Source organism: Anarrhichthys ocellatus, unplaced genomic scaffold (genome assembly GCF_004355925.1).
Source record: "Anarrhichthys ocellatus isolate YVR2014 unplaced genomic scaffold, GSC_Weel_1.0 scaffold25, whole genome shotgun sequence".
NCBI lineage: Eukaryota > Metazoa > Chordata > Actinopteri > Perciformes > Anarhichadidae > Anarrhichthys > Anarrhichthys ocellatus.
The window spans coordinates 3,898,897-3,915,142 of NW_022280055.1; the positions used below are offsets into that span (position 1 = coordinate 3,898,897).

The 16,246-nt window shown below is 43.1% G+C and overlaps 1 protein-coding gene across 1 annotated transcript in view; it reads left to right on the forward strand.

The window, feature by feature from the left end:
- The window catches only part of man1a1 (mannosidase, alpha, class 1A, member 1), a 157,591-nt gene that overhangs the window by 54,881 nt on the left and 86,464 nt on the right, over positions 1-16,246 (forward strand). Inside the window, exon 4 of the mRNA XM_031861642.1 lies at positions 5,182-5,262. Coding sequence (XP_031717502.1) covers positions 5,182-5,262 — 81 coding nt within the window. The remainder of the gene's footprint in view (positions 1-5,181; positions 5,263-16,246) is intronic.

The following is a 16,246-nucleotide window of genomic DNA, read 5'->3' on the forward strand; positions in this document are numbered from 1 at the left end:
TATTTTTTTTCACCTCCAGTCAATTGGATGTCAGACGTTGTGTTGTATCTGTTATTTTTCACATATCTTTGATTACATCATAAAGTCTTACGTCCAATAACTCCTGAACCTGAAAGGTCTTTCAAGGCTCCATTCTACCCTTGACGTCAATTATTGAAGTCTCTATTGACTGTATTATGGCAGAGGGTCGAGGCTTTGGCGAAATCAATTTAGTTGATCATCACAAGTACATTCACTCACTCACTCTCTCTTTCTCTCTCTCACACACAGACACACACACACAAAACACTCAAGTCCTAAATCCTACAAAATAGGCTCATTTTTAGTCTTTCTTCCAGTGCTTGTACCTCCATTCAAAACAGTGTTGAAGAACACCAGGATCAAATGCCAGGAGTTGAGTTTTCATTAAAACAACATTATGATTGATGTTTTAACTGCATGTCAAATTAATAAGAGCAGACAAGGACAAATTGCCTCCAAGTTACCATGTGACCGGTTGCTGATAATTAATGTAGCATTTAAAACGCTGGTTTTTTTTTCAGCGAGGTCTGGCACTGTGCTCGCTCCACATAAAAAAAATACACCGGAGCTACATTACATCACTTCCAGCAAACTTCACAGAGAACAGGAGAACAGTTAGTGCAAAATAGCTGCCTGCTTGTGCCTCTAGTTCTAGTTGTTCTCAAATATCAAGTACTGGAGTCAAATACACCTTCAGATCAGATTTAAAGCTACTATATGGAATTTTCTGAAATGCTTGTTATTAATGACACCGGTGGCCATTCGGTGAACTGCACTTAACTGCGAGCACTCATCCTGGGCTTCGGCTCTTTACATTTCAATTATATATCCTATTTAGAAAGACGTTACTATCTGTAATGTTCCTATATACTTTATCAGCTAAGGTAACAAAGCAACCGACGCCAGATTCAGGCCGTGTAGCTAAGTTACAGCCAGCTGGCTAACCATAGTCTTGTTAGTAAGTTACAATCATGGATCATGTTAGCCGGGGAATTAATTTGCCAAGCTAGCCAACTAACGTATCCAATCGGATAGAATTTTGCTGGCCATAACGTTAGCAAGCAAGCAAGCTAAGGTTAGCTCGCTAGCTTTTAATGTAGCTTCGTAACGTTAGTTGATAAAGTCATTTGCAAACGGCGAGCTAGCCAATTTACGTCTGGATGAACTAGCTGATGTTATCAACTCTAGACGGTATTTTGCTACGTTAGCTACACACTATGGGAGCTGTAGCAGAGCTGGAGAGAGGCAAGGCACTCTGAAGCGTCTATAAACGTCTCAAACCCGCCCCGACTCCTTTACATACATAGAAATCGGTCCACAGAAGGAAGGTCTCAGTTTTTAAGTTACGTTACATTCTGTTCACACATTGGCACTACAAAGGAATTAATACATGATAGTTGTAACATACTGTATATCACCTCTAATCCCCCTTCCTGTACTGTATGCAAAACTGTGGATGTTTCAGCTCATTCCCATGTGGGGACTTGCCACGCCTGAGTTTTCCAGCGCCTCTGTAATCCCCTGTGCATAATCCTGCCTTATTTAAAGTATTTACCAGCAGTCGTCCCGTCACTCAAACAGCATCGTCGCAGCATGAGGCCCATTGTTTTCTCATCTGCTCTGTTCGTCTGCTGCAGTAGCATAATGCCGAGCCGTAAAGCTACCTTTGAGGCTCCACACTTTCTGCATATGCTTTAGGATAAGTGCTTTTTAATGGCCAGGCAGTTAAAGCGCCTCGGGAAAGGATGATTTAAATCGATCAAGGTTTTTTTATTATGTTACTGAAGAATCAGTAAGTATTTTATAACAACTAGATTGAGACATTCCTCCTCACTTACTTTGGAGGTTTTTATGAAAGATTTCAAAGGAAAAAAGATCGTCTCTCATCTGACAGCGTGACGTGGAATCACAAAACTCATGTTACGTCTTTTGAACAACTATAAACTTTTGCGACTCGAGTGAAATGGTCCAGGAAAGTAATTCTTAAAACATTCTCGGAGAAGATTTAAAAGTCAAAGCCGCTGCGCCTGAGGTTAAAGGAGCCTTTAAAGGGATTTAGAGACACAGAAAGGAGGGATAAAAAGGAGACGGAAAAAGACAAAGGTTTGTTAAAACCAACAAAGGAGATGTTTTTTTTTAGACTTATGAATACAGAAGTAGTGACAGTAGCCAGCAGTGTTTGTCTCTGGACACTTTGCCAGAAGACAGTAACAGTAACAGATGGAGAAAGGAGAGAATACAGATTCACTTGATGTCTTTATGCAACCTGTCTGCGTCAATACAACTGTCCCGAAGCAAAAGTGCACAAGTTCTGATGGCTTTGAATTGTCAGTGTACACACACACACACACCAACATACAGTACAATGACAGAAGTAGCCGTTGGAAGAAATGGTTTAACCAAACTTTTGTGCTGTTCACAACTGCTGTGTGGACCTTTTCTGCTGTGGACCTGCGGGGTAAAATCTAATGGATTGTACATTCCTAATGCAGAACAAAAACCTCTGCACCACATACTGATTGGTTCACACAGGAATTAAAGACCATCTCTGGAGAGGAGAGAAAGAGCTGCTGGCCAAAAAGTAAATTGCGCAATCATTAAGGTACAGAAATATCTTTTACGATAAATTACTGAATTTAATCTTATCGATCCAGCACTTCTGCGCTCAAACGGCCCCGCATGAGCCAGGGGGGGAATTCAGCCAGCTTTCTGAACATTGCAGCTTAATTTTTTTGACCGTCAAAGAATAAATGGTTTTGTTACTGTTGGGAATGTTTATCTAGATCTGATACAAAAACGGTACAGATGAATATGTAAGGATACGATACACTGTGATTCAAAGCCATTAGACATTATCTGCCGATGCTAGAGTCGCTATCCCTGTGCTGACTGAAGCCTTGGTTTTCTGATGCGTATCAGTTAACCTGCACACTCCTAGTTACTTATGAAAACAGTAGCTAGCATGACGTCAGCGTTGCCCTCTGCTCTTCTATGGCCAACGACTGAAAATCGTGTTTTTTCCCGTTTCATCTCGGACCTGACAAAATACGACCGCAGCTCCGACACCTCCCTCAGAGTCCCACTGCAGGAGCCGCACAGCTCACACTGCCATTTATTTCTACACAAGCAGCGACGCAACGCCTTTAGATCTATTTGAAGGGAAAGAGCAAGAGCACGGGCTTCATAGCACTCCCGAGACTCCCTCTGTCATAACTCAAACACTCTGAAACACAACTCACGATCATGAGCTACAAAGGGTTGGAAAAGGGAAACTCATGAATTTCCTGGTATGAGAAAAATAGAGGTGTTGGTTGCTTTTTTTGCCATTTTATATTAAGCTCTAAGATCAGCAAATACAGTTTGTCCAGTAACAAGTAGCCCCCCCCCCCCCCAAAAAAAAAGATCACAAGATACACTTCCATCTAAAGAGGTCTACTCAGGTGATTATCTCATCGATTCATCTCGCCATGGCCCTTAATTAGCGCTCTGTTAGGAAAGGGCCGCGCTCAGTCCGTTTCCTGTGCGCTCTGTAATGGATTTAATGTTTGCAACATCAGGGCACCTGACTCCTCGCCTGCCAACTTGCAGGAGTGAGATAACGTCACACAACTGCTGACTCATGCGACTGCGTGGGTTAATGTCCAACAGTTTTAAAGCAGTGATGGTCGCTAAAAGCAGACGCTGCAGGAAGAAGCGCTGCAGCCGTTTGCTCAAAAGTGCTGTGAGTATAAAGCTGGAGTGTTTGGGCTTCACTCTTCATTTAAACGGCACTCCGAGACAGCAGGTAGAAATAATTGTGTCCTTTCGCATTTCAGCACGTTGTGGAGGAAATGATTACATTTTAATTCGGAAGAATTAGCAACACAATCTAACTCCTCAATCAGCCATGCAGACTTGGGGGCGGGGGATGACGGGACACACATTTTGTCTGGCATGTAATTTGTTTTTCCACCGGACAGACTCTATTGTCCTATCTCTGGCCGACAGCAGTGACTTATGAGAGCTGTCAGTCAAGCACAAAAACTTCATCTGACTCAGGAATCTGTTCATAAAGACGCAGAGGGAGGGGGGGGGGGGGGGCTTCATTGTTCTGTTGCTGAGACAAATGGCTTCACAAATTTACATTTTTTTTTGTCATTATTTGTCCCATTCCCTCTGCCAAGAACTGTCTGGAAATGAAGGCATTGTATTTTTAGATGCGGTGCACTTTATCACTGCCATTTACGGCAATGTTTGGTATCTGGGGATTTAGTTTTTTTAACTTTGGAGGACGTGAAGCCCTTCACTGCTCTGTGACAGATTGGAATAAGAGCGCCCAGCAAGCGGCCTTCATACTTCATCAGCATTTTCATATTTTTATAAACACTTTAAAAATACGCTGATCAACCACAGGACAGAACAACTCAAAGTTTGGCACTTACATCGATGACTATTTCTCAGTGTCTACAGCCGTGCTGTGTTTGGGCTCAGTGGTGCTCGGAGCTAAATGTTAACGGCCGCATGGTAACATGCTTACAAGGACGAATCTAGCGCGCTGATGTCCAGCCACTACGATGCTACCGCGTTCATCCTCTTAGTGTAGCTTTTTCAACATCTGCTAGTTGGCACTAAACACAAAGTATAGCTGAGGCTCATGGGAATATCAATACTTGTGGATGAAAAGTTGAAGGGGCTGTGATTACAAATCCTTATTTGGGAATCATGAATGTTTGCGCAACATTTCATGGGAACTGTTTTATGTTGTGATGGTCACCAAAACACCCCGGATGCAGAATTAAAAACGACTCATGCAGTGCAGGTATCCACTGCTCAATACACTGTAAAAAACATGCACAATGCACAAACCCTGCACACATGCACATTGCTAATATGTCGCCAGCCACTTCGTCGAAACACTCCATTGCTCATTGTTTCATTCATGGCAGGTCTCGGTTCTAAACCAGCCCGAATGTAAATTTTAACAGTATGAACGGTTTGCTCCTACAATCCAAAAATATCTGTAAATATCCCCCAAAAGCGAAACGGGACCCAGGAACATTTCTGTCTTGAGTTTGTGTTTTCCTGTTTCACAGTTTGTGGGTGGATGCATTTGTATTCATGGGTAGCACTTCTGTAAGTGTTCCCTCCTCTCATATTTCTTGTCTTTGTTCCCCGCTGCAGAATGCAGAGGTGTCTGTGTTTGAGGTGAACATCCGGTTCGTTGGCGGTTTGCTGTCCGCCTACTACCTGTCTGGGAAAGAGGTAAGAAACGCACAACGAAGCCTCCTGTGGAGCTTTCTCATGAGTGGGAGGGATGGCGGAGATTGAGTGATGATCGAATGGGTGCTTTTGTATCCTCAAAATCTTAAGTAATATCCCCTTCAACAGCTCGTACAGATTAATGTATCCCATTAGCGGGTGCCAAGATAAGTTCTCTATTTAAGTATGGGTCTGTTGCTCTTTTAGTTCGATACCAATTAGGGTTGAACACACACTGTGTGTACTTGAAGATGGCCGCCCTGAAATGTTGTTCCTCTTAGTTCTTGAATTATGTGGTGGATGCGCATAGGTTAAGGATACAGCAATGTTATTTTTGGGAAAAAACTCGATAGAGTTATCGTGATCTTTCGTTTTTTCCCCCCCCACAGGAATGTCCTTGAATGTTGGCAGGATCTTTGATAAAACCAAGGTTGCCTCAGTCAGATATTGAAGACCGACCACTGTTGTACTTTTAAAAGACTTCCTTTTTTGAAGTACGAGAGAAAAGAAAGGTGGTACTCCATCGGCCTCGGGGTGGAAGACTATGTCCTGAAGTGTGGAAATATTCCTCCAGGCCTCGCTTTGTATTCAGATAACAGAGAGATTCAGCGGGTCTTCTCGCTTTCCTCATAGTGCGAGTGAATATGTGAATCGACTTAGTGACAAGCGGCTGTGAAAATGACATCAGCAGGGTATTTCATTCAGATCCTCTTCCACTCTGAGGTTTTGTGTTAAACTCACGTTTCCTTAACATCTTCTCTCCTTTGTCTTTTAACTACACCACTCAGACTCTTAATTTGTGATAAGACCCCACCAAAGAATTCTTAAAACATTCATATAAACAATTAAAAACTAGTACCTGCAAAGTATTTTTTAGAAAACAGAAAGATCTTCAGTCTATTTCTGTTTCTCGACTGATGTCACAAGAGGGATTACGCTCCGAGTCACTTTTATCTTCACTGCTGTCGACACTTCTGCTGCAATCTGTACTTTAATACACACACACACAAACACACACACACTGTCCTAATCTACACCATCATCGTAGCAGTGAGTGAACCGGAGTTGTGAGGCTAAGTGCTTCTTTATTAGCAGGGAGAGAGTGCGGGCAGGAGTCGCACTGGGAGTTCTCCGGTAGCAAAACCCATTTCCCACCTCCAATGAGCATTTGTAGTGCTTCACTACACACACACACACACACACACACACACACAATCTGGAGGAACACTCTTTCTGATTTGCCATGTGCTGCATGTGACGGCTTAATTTTGGCAACGATAATAGAGACGCTAACAAGAACAGTAATTGTTATTTAAAGAAAGCTCAGAAAAGCAACGTAAAATGGGAATTGTTAACAAGTTCAAAGTTGTTTTAAGCTATATATATATAAGACTAAAGAATGGAATACATCAGTGTCTCTCCGGAGAGTGAACTCGGGTTGAATTCTTTGCTTGAAGAATAAACTCTATTGCATCAAACTGAGTCTGATTCCAGTGCTTTCTTCAAACACCATCGGCCCATTTCCACTCATTTCCTGCCAGATTGTCAGCGTTGCTTTATGCCTTTTGTTTTCCTGCTCTTTGTACTCTGCAACCTGTGACCTGGAGTCTTAATCTGAGCCCTGCAACCTGTTTATTGAAGCCTGTATCTGTACCTGCATGTCTGCCCCATTCTGGTTATTACTGGGGGATTTCTGGATCACTTCTGTTTGGACTTTCAGTGAGCTTAGATATCTTCACCTGGTCAATCAATCATTGAACTGCATTTGATTCCTCCTCCTCTCTGCTGCCTGAATTGGTGAATCAGCAGTTTGCTTCAGCTCCTTTCTCTCTTAGTCTTTGGTTTTACTGTTATGGTTCAAACTCACTGCTCTCATTATTGTGATTTCCACCCAAAGCGATTATCCATTTCTAGTTTACAACCCTCAGATAAACCGAGTGTCCACTCCCTGCCCAGCTCCAAACGTAACGTACAGTTAGTCACGAGCTGGTGAACGTAGTGAGAAGAGCATTCAGCTGCTAAGGAGCCAGATATTTTCCTCAGGAGTTGTTGAAAACTAAATATTGAATTTATATTAATCTGGTAATTTGCAGCCAATCACTATTTATAACTGCTGGACTGTGTAGGAGGAGGCCAGTCTGTTGATGCGGCTGAATTCCTGGGCACTCAATGTTAGTCCTACATTACTAACGCTCACTTATGCGTGAAACTTAAGTAAATAACTGAGAAATCTAATTTCAGATGCGATCCAGTGACCTTTTCATTCCTGTGACGAGCCCATTCATCAGGAATTCAGAAGAAGTATACAACTGTATTTAAGGTCAATGTAACCAAACATTATGCATTCTCATCTGGCTCAGAGTCCAAGGCCTCAGTCCTGCTTTAAACGCTTGTTTCCCTCTGTTTCTCTAAAAATAAGAGCTCCTGTCTCCAACCTCAAATACCATTTGGAACTTCTTTTATGATGTAACATTGATAATTTTATTCATCAGCTTCAGTTTTGTTAAAACCACCACTCCAACAGATTCCAGACAGAATAGATAAGGTCGTGTTCACTGCAGCCACACTTCATGAAAACTCTATATTTAAGTGTGCCGTAAATATATTTAGCAGTGAGGCTGCAACTAAAAGGTGTTTCTGATCATTTTCAGGATTAATTGATTCATTTGGTTTATAAAATGTCGGTTGTTTTATCCAACTAAAAGTATGAAACCGGAAGAACTTCACATAAAGACAATAGAGAAAGAAAAGTCTTGTTTAAAAAGACATCTGAAGTGTGCGATGAGTGTGAAACTCTGCAGTCACTCTTAGTTCCTTTTCTTTTCTTCTTTCATGAGAGTCACTCAGTCGGAGACCTTCTCCTGTGTTGCGTGGGAGCCTTGAGAGGTCGCTCTCCTTCAGCTGCAGGTCAGGGTCCCCTGAAGGATGGAGGAGGCAGATGGATGGCTGATTGGTGGCCTCGGAGCACTGGAGGCTGTTGATGGACAAGATGACTGAGTGTTGCCTGTGGTGTGCCTCTGGATGACCGATGATGTCGGGGTTTAAAGACTGCTGGGTGGCGCTGAAGGCTTTTCTCGTGGTAAAAGAACAAACGGCGTCAATGCCTGCTGGCTCTAGGGACTTTAAATAACTTGTTTTGACCAACCAGCAGTCCAAAAGGTGGAACTGGGTACATTGTTGTTTGGAAGATAAATGAATTAATCCATTATCAAAATAGTTTATAGTCTTCTATGATCATCATCTATATTATTATTTGTTTGTCTTGCTTCCACGGCAGGTAAACCACAATCTGAATATGCACACTTGGTCAAACCGGTGAAATCCATTTTGGGTTTTATTAGATGAGCACTCCACTTCTCTTCTTTCACATGCTGCAGCTCAACATGTGAAACCAGCGCTTTTGGAAGCCCACTCCTGATAAAAGCTCTTGCGCACAAAGTGGAGCTGTACTGCAGGTACTTTCTGTGGCTGCATATTTTTATAATAAAACAGACTAATTGAACACCGCTCGGGCATTATGTAACTCCACATTTGGAGTGGGCCTATCTATTAGAGGAGACTGTACCTAACCGGCTGAGAGACCAGCTGGAATATACCATAAAATGCAGGTGCAAACAGGTAAAGATCTGAAAGGGTTGATTGTTTGTTTGTATCTGTGTTTTTGAATGGCAGTAACGGATTTAAATTGGAAGCACTAAAAGCATCCGAAGTGTCAGTTGAAGCTCTTAAAGTATTTAAAGTGAAGAGCTGGAAACAGCCACCTTGCTGTTGAAGGCTGGAAGTCAGAGGGGTGGAGGTCTATCGCCACAGGAGTTAAAGGGGTGTTTGAGACGGGCAGAAGGAGCAGGTCGAGGGCATCACTGTCTCTCTCTCTCCGGGTCGCTCCTCGTCGGGCTCTGGCTCAAAGAGATTCAGTACAAGTACAGCTGGTACTGGCTGTATGCAACATCATCGGCTAAGGAAGATATTGTCTGGGAAGAGAAGGGGAAACCTGAAAGAAGTGTGGAAGAAGGGGACGATTGACGGAAGAAAGGAATTAAAAAGGAGCAAAGGAAGAAAGTTGATACTCATCTTAATTGTGTACCGGTTTTGCAGTAAGTTCTTTACTAACCGGGAGAATATAGTACTTGTTCTACGTTAATCAAAAACTACAACTTTTTACATCCGCTTTTTCCGATGAATGTTTCAGTTTTCCTCTTTCACAGGGTGAAGCTGAACCTGGAGGGAGAGAGGGAGAGGGAGGGGGAGAGGGGGAGAGGGAGGGGGAGAGAATAAGGGAAGAGTGGAAGAAATCAAGGCAGGAAGCAATACAACATATATGTGTATAATCACATTAAACACACTAACACCCTCAAGTCATTCCTTCATCAAGTGATTGTAATGCGTACAATTCAAATTACAGTGAGCAAGAATCAACTAATCCTTGCTGTGAAGATCTGTATTTAAAATCCCCCGTCATTCATGTGAAGAGGAGGATTTCATCCTCCATCGAAACCCTTAATTCTGGAATGATTATAATGAACAATGCCGATGCTTGATTGTGATCAAAACTAATCCCAATCTCCTTTAGTTGTGTGTGACAGAGTAATCTGGTGATGGCATGGATGAGTGTCCCAGCTGCCCCCCTCATCCCTTAGAACGACGCAGATTAAAGTGAAAATCCTGTCTGTGGGAAGCCACAGCAGAGGCTCCATGCTCAGGTGTCTTATGGACCTCCTTCAGACACGGCAATGCAAAGAAACCGTGACGGGGATTTTGTTTATCTAAATAACAAATAAAGGGTTTGAGGAGCAGACAGATTGAAGAGCATGAACCGCGGACATAATTCATGATCCCATTGTCTTCTTTGTCAGCTAACTCTGACCTTTCTTGCTCATGAAATGATACATGCAAGACTAAAATGTAGGAACGTTGCTACTTACTGCTGGTAGATAATGAGCGGCCGTTGGCGAACGGCACCACTCTATGCGGCGCGCTTGTAATTGCGGTCGGCTTTCATCTGGACGAACAGAAACTGGCTCTCTTTGCCACTGGACAGATCCGCGCTTCACTGATTTGGTTTGGCACACTTTGGTGGTTTTCCGTGGCACGGGGGGCGACAGGAATTAGCTGAACTTGAGGTTCCTGTTGCCAGGCCTTAATGAGTCTCCTTCTTCACTGTCAGTGATTGATCAGATGGCACAAGAAGCCTTCGCTGCCTGGGCTCAGGACAGGACAGCGCAGCACCACTTTGCCAATTCCTTCTGCGAGTTTATCGGTTTCCATTAAGGTAGTATTTCTCCTAGTTATATATTTACAAACCTCAGCTCACTGTGATCTACAACCAGGCAGGCATTCATCTGTCGCTGTTATACTTGGCCTTCATGATAAAATCATGCAATTACTGATTACTAATACGGTTTGAAATGGACTGTGAGTGGACTTTTGAAGGGTTCCTTGAAGCTTGCAGAACTGATTAGGATTGACGCCAAGCAGGCACGTCAACATCTCCTTAAGAGGATCCCATGTGTTGTTTTGCCTGGCGTTCATGGTCCATGTAGTATGACATAAAAGCAGCTTTAATTAAACACAACGAGAGAGGAGCAGAGATCAATGCAGAGAAACCAGGGGGGCGGATTGTGACTGACAGGCTCACAGAGAAGGTGAACCAGCAGGAGTCTTGATGTACTCAGTGTTTTGATATCTCGCTGCGCCATATGGCTGACTGGGAGGTAACTTGAGGGTAACTTGAGCAGTGCCGGTGGCAGCTTTGTTAAGATTTCATGAAAGTAAGGAGCAGCCAGATTTCCCTTCCTTATATATAATATGTGTCCACCTCTAGCTCTACATGGAGGTGTTCAAAAATACCCAGCACCCCTCTGGAACTACATAATAATGTTCTTAATGAGGGACCATGACTCAACAAAAAAAATCTAATCTGTGTGCAACTTTACCAAAGAGTACCAAGAGTACATGTCTGATTTTGTTTTTTGTGTAAATTATAGGAGGGGAAACGGTGTCTGACACGTTGAAATGTGTTCTGTGTCAGTTTCCCTCATTTGTCCTCAATTAACATGCATCACACTGTAATTAGACAGAGCCTAAAAACAACAACCACCCAGAATCCACATGCACATGTGCCTGGAGATCCCTCCGCACAAACTGCATCTGGAGGCTGCGCTGAGAACACCAAATGTGTGACGTGTGAGGGAATTATCCGAGAGGCATGAAGAGAGAGGAATGTGCTTCCAGCTCTGGGCCAAGCGGCTCCGATAACGGGAAACTACAGCGTGAAGAGAAGACAATGTGTACGACAATAGGTGGATGGTTGGCATGAGAAAGTGTTTTTTACATTGACGGGGGGGGGGGAGGAAATGACTTAGTAAGATGAGGATTGAGTGAGACAGGAAAGCTGCAGGGGAATAGCACGCACGCTGTAGTCTTTCTCAACTCTTGACCTTCTTTCGAGTCTACAGCATTAGTTTCTATTTGCAACGTTCAAGATCCGGCCAGAATTTTAGTTTAAAAAAAAAAGATAACATTAACAGAATTTGAGGAGGTTACAGTGTTGACGTTATTTAAAAAATGTCTGTTTTGTGTTGCAGAGGTATAGTCCAGAATTAGCATGCTAACCAGCTAGCCTCGGCCCGTCTTGTCTTTGTTTTGACCTGCCGAGGGACTACAGACACGAATACCTTAAAGCTATGACCTGGTGCATCAAATAGTGACATTTATGATTTAAACTGTACATGATCCTTTCTATTTATTCATTTTTTATCTAGAATTTAGACATTTGGACTGTATGGAGCCAGAAATAGAGGTGAAATGCCGCACCCTATTTCTTTGGAGCGCGTGTCTCGGGGGTTGGTCATCAAAGTATTTGATTATCGCTTTTCAGTGTACATACAAGAGGCTCCTCTTAATCCTCAGCTTGAACTGAGCATAGGGTGGACACCTACAGGCGGAATGGCACAAGCACACACGAGACACAAACTCAGGCATGCATGAACAGAGCGGCAGCCGAGAGCGACCCTCGGTGACGGACCGCCTCCCGAGGCCGCGATGTCCAATCAGACACCCATCGAGCGTGACACACGCACATCCGCAGCTCTCTATTTACTCCGTCCCACTTCATTGTGCAGCCGCTGGATAGCGGCGAAGAATAGAGGAAGAAAAAAAAAAAAGGCATAGAAAGCTGGATGAATATCTTGAGATTGAAACTGCTTGTTTCTTTCATTCTCTTCCAGACTGGGTTGGGGGTTTGATTTCCATTGGGACCCGTTATGCTAAAAATACATGCAAGCTGAGCGTAGCACTGTAGATTACTTTAGACTTAAAAGCATCCACCAAATGGTGAAATCTTGTACGATTGTCATAAAAGTTTCTTGTTCTCAAATATGGAAAAAAAAATAGTTCCTCCCCTTGTTCTTGAGGATTCTGTTTGGATGTTTTAAGGACGTCCTGGAACATGCGACTTCGGATGAATGGATGACTTCAAACTGCACATACTAGCACTGACTATATCTACGTCCATAGACCGGTGGTGACCTGTCGAGAGTGTGTGTGTGTACGTTGTGGTGGGGATCGGCTCCGGTCCTTCCATGTTCCTGAAAAGAACTACAAAGAGACTCGGTAGACAGATGGATCTGTGGGAGATTTCCCTCCTTTGCTTCAGTTTTTACCTTGTGGAAGAACAATGCAGTTAAAACCCAGGAGGCCCCAGATACCCACACTGAGATGTTTAAAAATGTGAGCGTGGGAGTGGGAATGTAATTCAAAAGACATACAGGAAATAAAAAATGAGCCCAAGGTATTCCGACAAGGTTTCGCAGCAAATTGAAAAAAAGCTCTGACTTCTAGAGGTTGACAGTTAAGAGTCTGCTCAGTCAACAAGATGTAGATGTGGTTGGACTGCACAGTATATACATGATGATGTAAAAACAACAGTCGGACATCACACCCACTCGCGATTGGCCAGCTGTGCAGGGTTTTCATACTCCTCTCTTTCTTTTCATTTGTTACGCAACTATTTCTGTGTGTGCACAACAGAGTACAACAGTATGAATGTTTTCCAGGAGAGATATGTTATCCCCATATTGAAATATATCACGCCCCCCCCCCCCCATAGTGGCCAGCTTCCCAGCATAGCCCATAATTCCCATCTCCTGATTGCATGTTTTTATTGAATATCGTCCGATAACGATCGACTGTTTATTTCAAACTGCGTAATCAATCCGCGGTTCATAGCCGAACTGTTTGATCACGGATCAACCACGGTCTGTTACACCGCGACCCTGCATGCTTTCATAATTTGGATGGATTTAGTATGAATGGATGGATCCATCTATATTAAGCTATTTAAGGAACTTTCTATCAATACCTGGCTCTGCTACAGACGCACTCTCTCACAGACGGGGGCAAGCTCATCGACACAAAGCCGCCCACAGTGTAATCCCATCCCGGACCTCTGGCACTGCAGGTCAGCACAACGACCTGCACTACTGACCACGGAAAGCTTCGCCAAACGTACATAAACACACACACACACACATGTTGTCGCAGCCTTATGGGCGGAGCCGACAGAAAGCTGTCTTCAGGAAATTCCATTCACTCAGTGAGAAAATTGGCTTTGCTGGAGGGACAAAAAGGGAAAAACAACCGCCCCCATCCCTTTCCCCCTTTGGGCCATCTCTGATATCCTCCTGCTGTGCCCGAGTAAAGCGCCTTACATATATCCACACACATTCACACACACACACGGCCAAGTAAAGGTTATTTACCAACCGTGGAGAATGAATTTTCTGGATATCTATCCTAATCTCTTTTTAGACCGGTCTAATCTGTTCTGAGGAGCCGGAGCAGGGCTACAGGCGGAAGGAGGAGGATTGAGGAGCGAGAGGAGGAAATAGTGGAGTCTGACCAATGTGATGCACACGGTCACGCCGTCCTTTACTGCTGATATGCTGAGTGGAACAGAGTGTAAAATACAATAGCATGTTCACGAGTCAGCTGTCCCGGTACATGCTGGGATGTTTCTCTACATGCCTACCGTGCGACGCAATAATATAATTTCAAAGAAACTATTATTTTTAGGTTTACACCAAAATTATTTTTTTTAATATTTATTTGTGCTTCAATTCAAATAAGAGACTCCATTATTGTTATACTTCTTTCAGAGTATAATGGGTCAGAATATGGCGAAATATGCCCGTTATATTATCCTACTGTAGGGCTCAATATAATGTCTTCAAATTGCTGGTTTTGTTTGAACAGTCAAAAATAAGACATAATAAAATGTTTATGAAGTGCAGTAAGGGAAAGCAAAAAAAAACACCAATGTTTGCAAATGTGCAGAAATCAATAAATCGTTTCACCACCGTTGTATGTTCCATGCCAGAAATGATGCATTTAAATACCGTAAATTGAAATGATGGCCATCAAAAATTCATCAGGTTTAATTAAAGGAGTGCAAGGTGCCCTGTGTCTCTATTATTATTATTATTATTATTATTGATGCAAACAAAGGCTGGTCTTTGTAGTGTCCCTAAGAGTATGAAGCACAAATCCCAGTAGCTTCAAAGAGTACATCCAGTCTGAAATAGAGCTCTGTGTTCCTAGAGTCAGGGGAACGTCTGTCTGCAGAGGCCACAATGAACAAGTCACTGTCGGGGTTTATTCTGTGTTGTAACACGACTCAAGTCCAACAAAATATGAATGAAAGAAAAGAGATGCCATCAAAGCTAGAGACAGTTGGCGGTTTTGTATGGAAATGGGGAGAGCTTCACTGGAAATTACAGGTAAAAATACCCAAGCTATTGATATATATCTACTAATGTAAATTTACCAGTGTGTTGTCAATTAACAATATAATTGCACCTGTATAATAATTGACTGTTGTAATGAATTGTTTGTGTGTATCATAAGTCACTGACTCGCAGACATACGTAAAAGGTAAAATTGTCGTGCAGTGCGTTGAAGCTGTACTCTTGCAACACTGCCACAAGGTTGCATTTCCTTCTGAGGCTGACTGACCAAAACTACTTTAGATAAGAAACTCAGATCAGTAGACGGAGATGGAAGACACACACACACACACACACACACACACACACGAGTTTGATATTGTAAAGGTCATGCAGAGATTAAATTGATTGGTTCGCTGATCACACAAGGCCGTAAAAGGGAACGGCAAATAAATGGAGCGAGAGATGTTTTACTGTATGTGAACATGTGTATGTTTAAACATGTCACTCTCGCAGACTTCTACTTTTTCATATTTTGTGACACGGCTGGATTAAGATAATGGTCGCCGCTCTGCACCGCACTCATTCGACAGTTACCACTGATAACCCCGTCCCCACCGACCGCCGTGGAAGCGTAGCGCCCACCCTACGGTTCCCACACTCCAACACGGTCAGCACTTTTGCCGTTTGTGCTGTTAGCACCGTTAGCTATTAGCCACATACTCCTCGTGTGTTTGTGGGGGATCTTTACTCAAACTCTTTACTCGACACGGTGGTTCTTTGATTACGTCAACAGCTTGAGGAAACTGGACAGGCAGTAGAATTCATGTGATTCAGTGAACTAGATCTACAAGTTGGCTTTTCAAACGGATACCCTGAATGATCTATCACAATGATCTGATAAATGCTTTTCCAGTCCAGTTTGTTCGCAGATTGATGCTAAATATTGATGAACGCAAAGTTACATTTTTTGTCAGGATATACTCACTCACCTACAACACGTATCAACCTCTGCAGCTACAGTTCTTTTTCATTTACATATAACTTAGCTCTGAACCTCAAGCTGCACCTAATCTCATTAGCCATGTCGGTGCTCATATACGCTACGGCCCCCGTTTACCTCAACAGTCTGATCTAAAGGGATTAGCCTACTGAGCAGACCGCCAATGGGCCTGTAATAATCCATGTTGTTATACATGCAAACACACACACCTTTCATTCCTGGTTATCTGTGTGTGTGTGTGTGTGTGTGTGTGTGTGTGTGT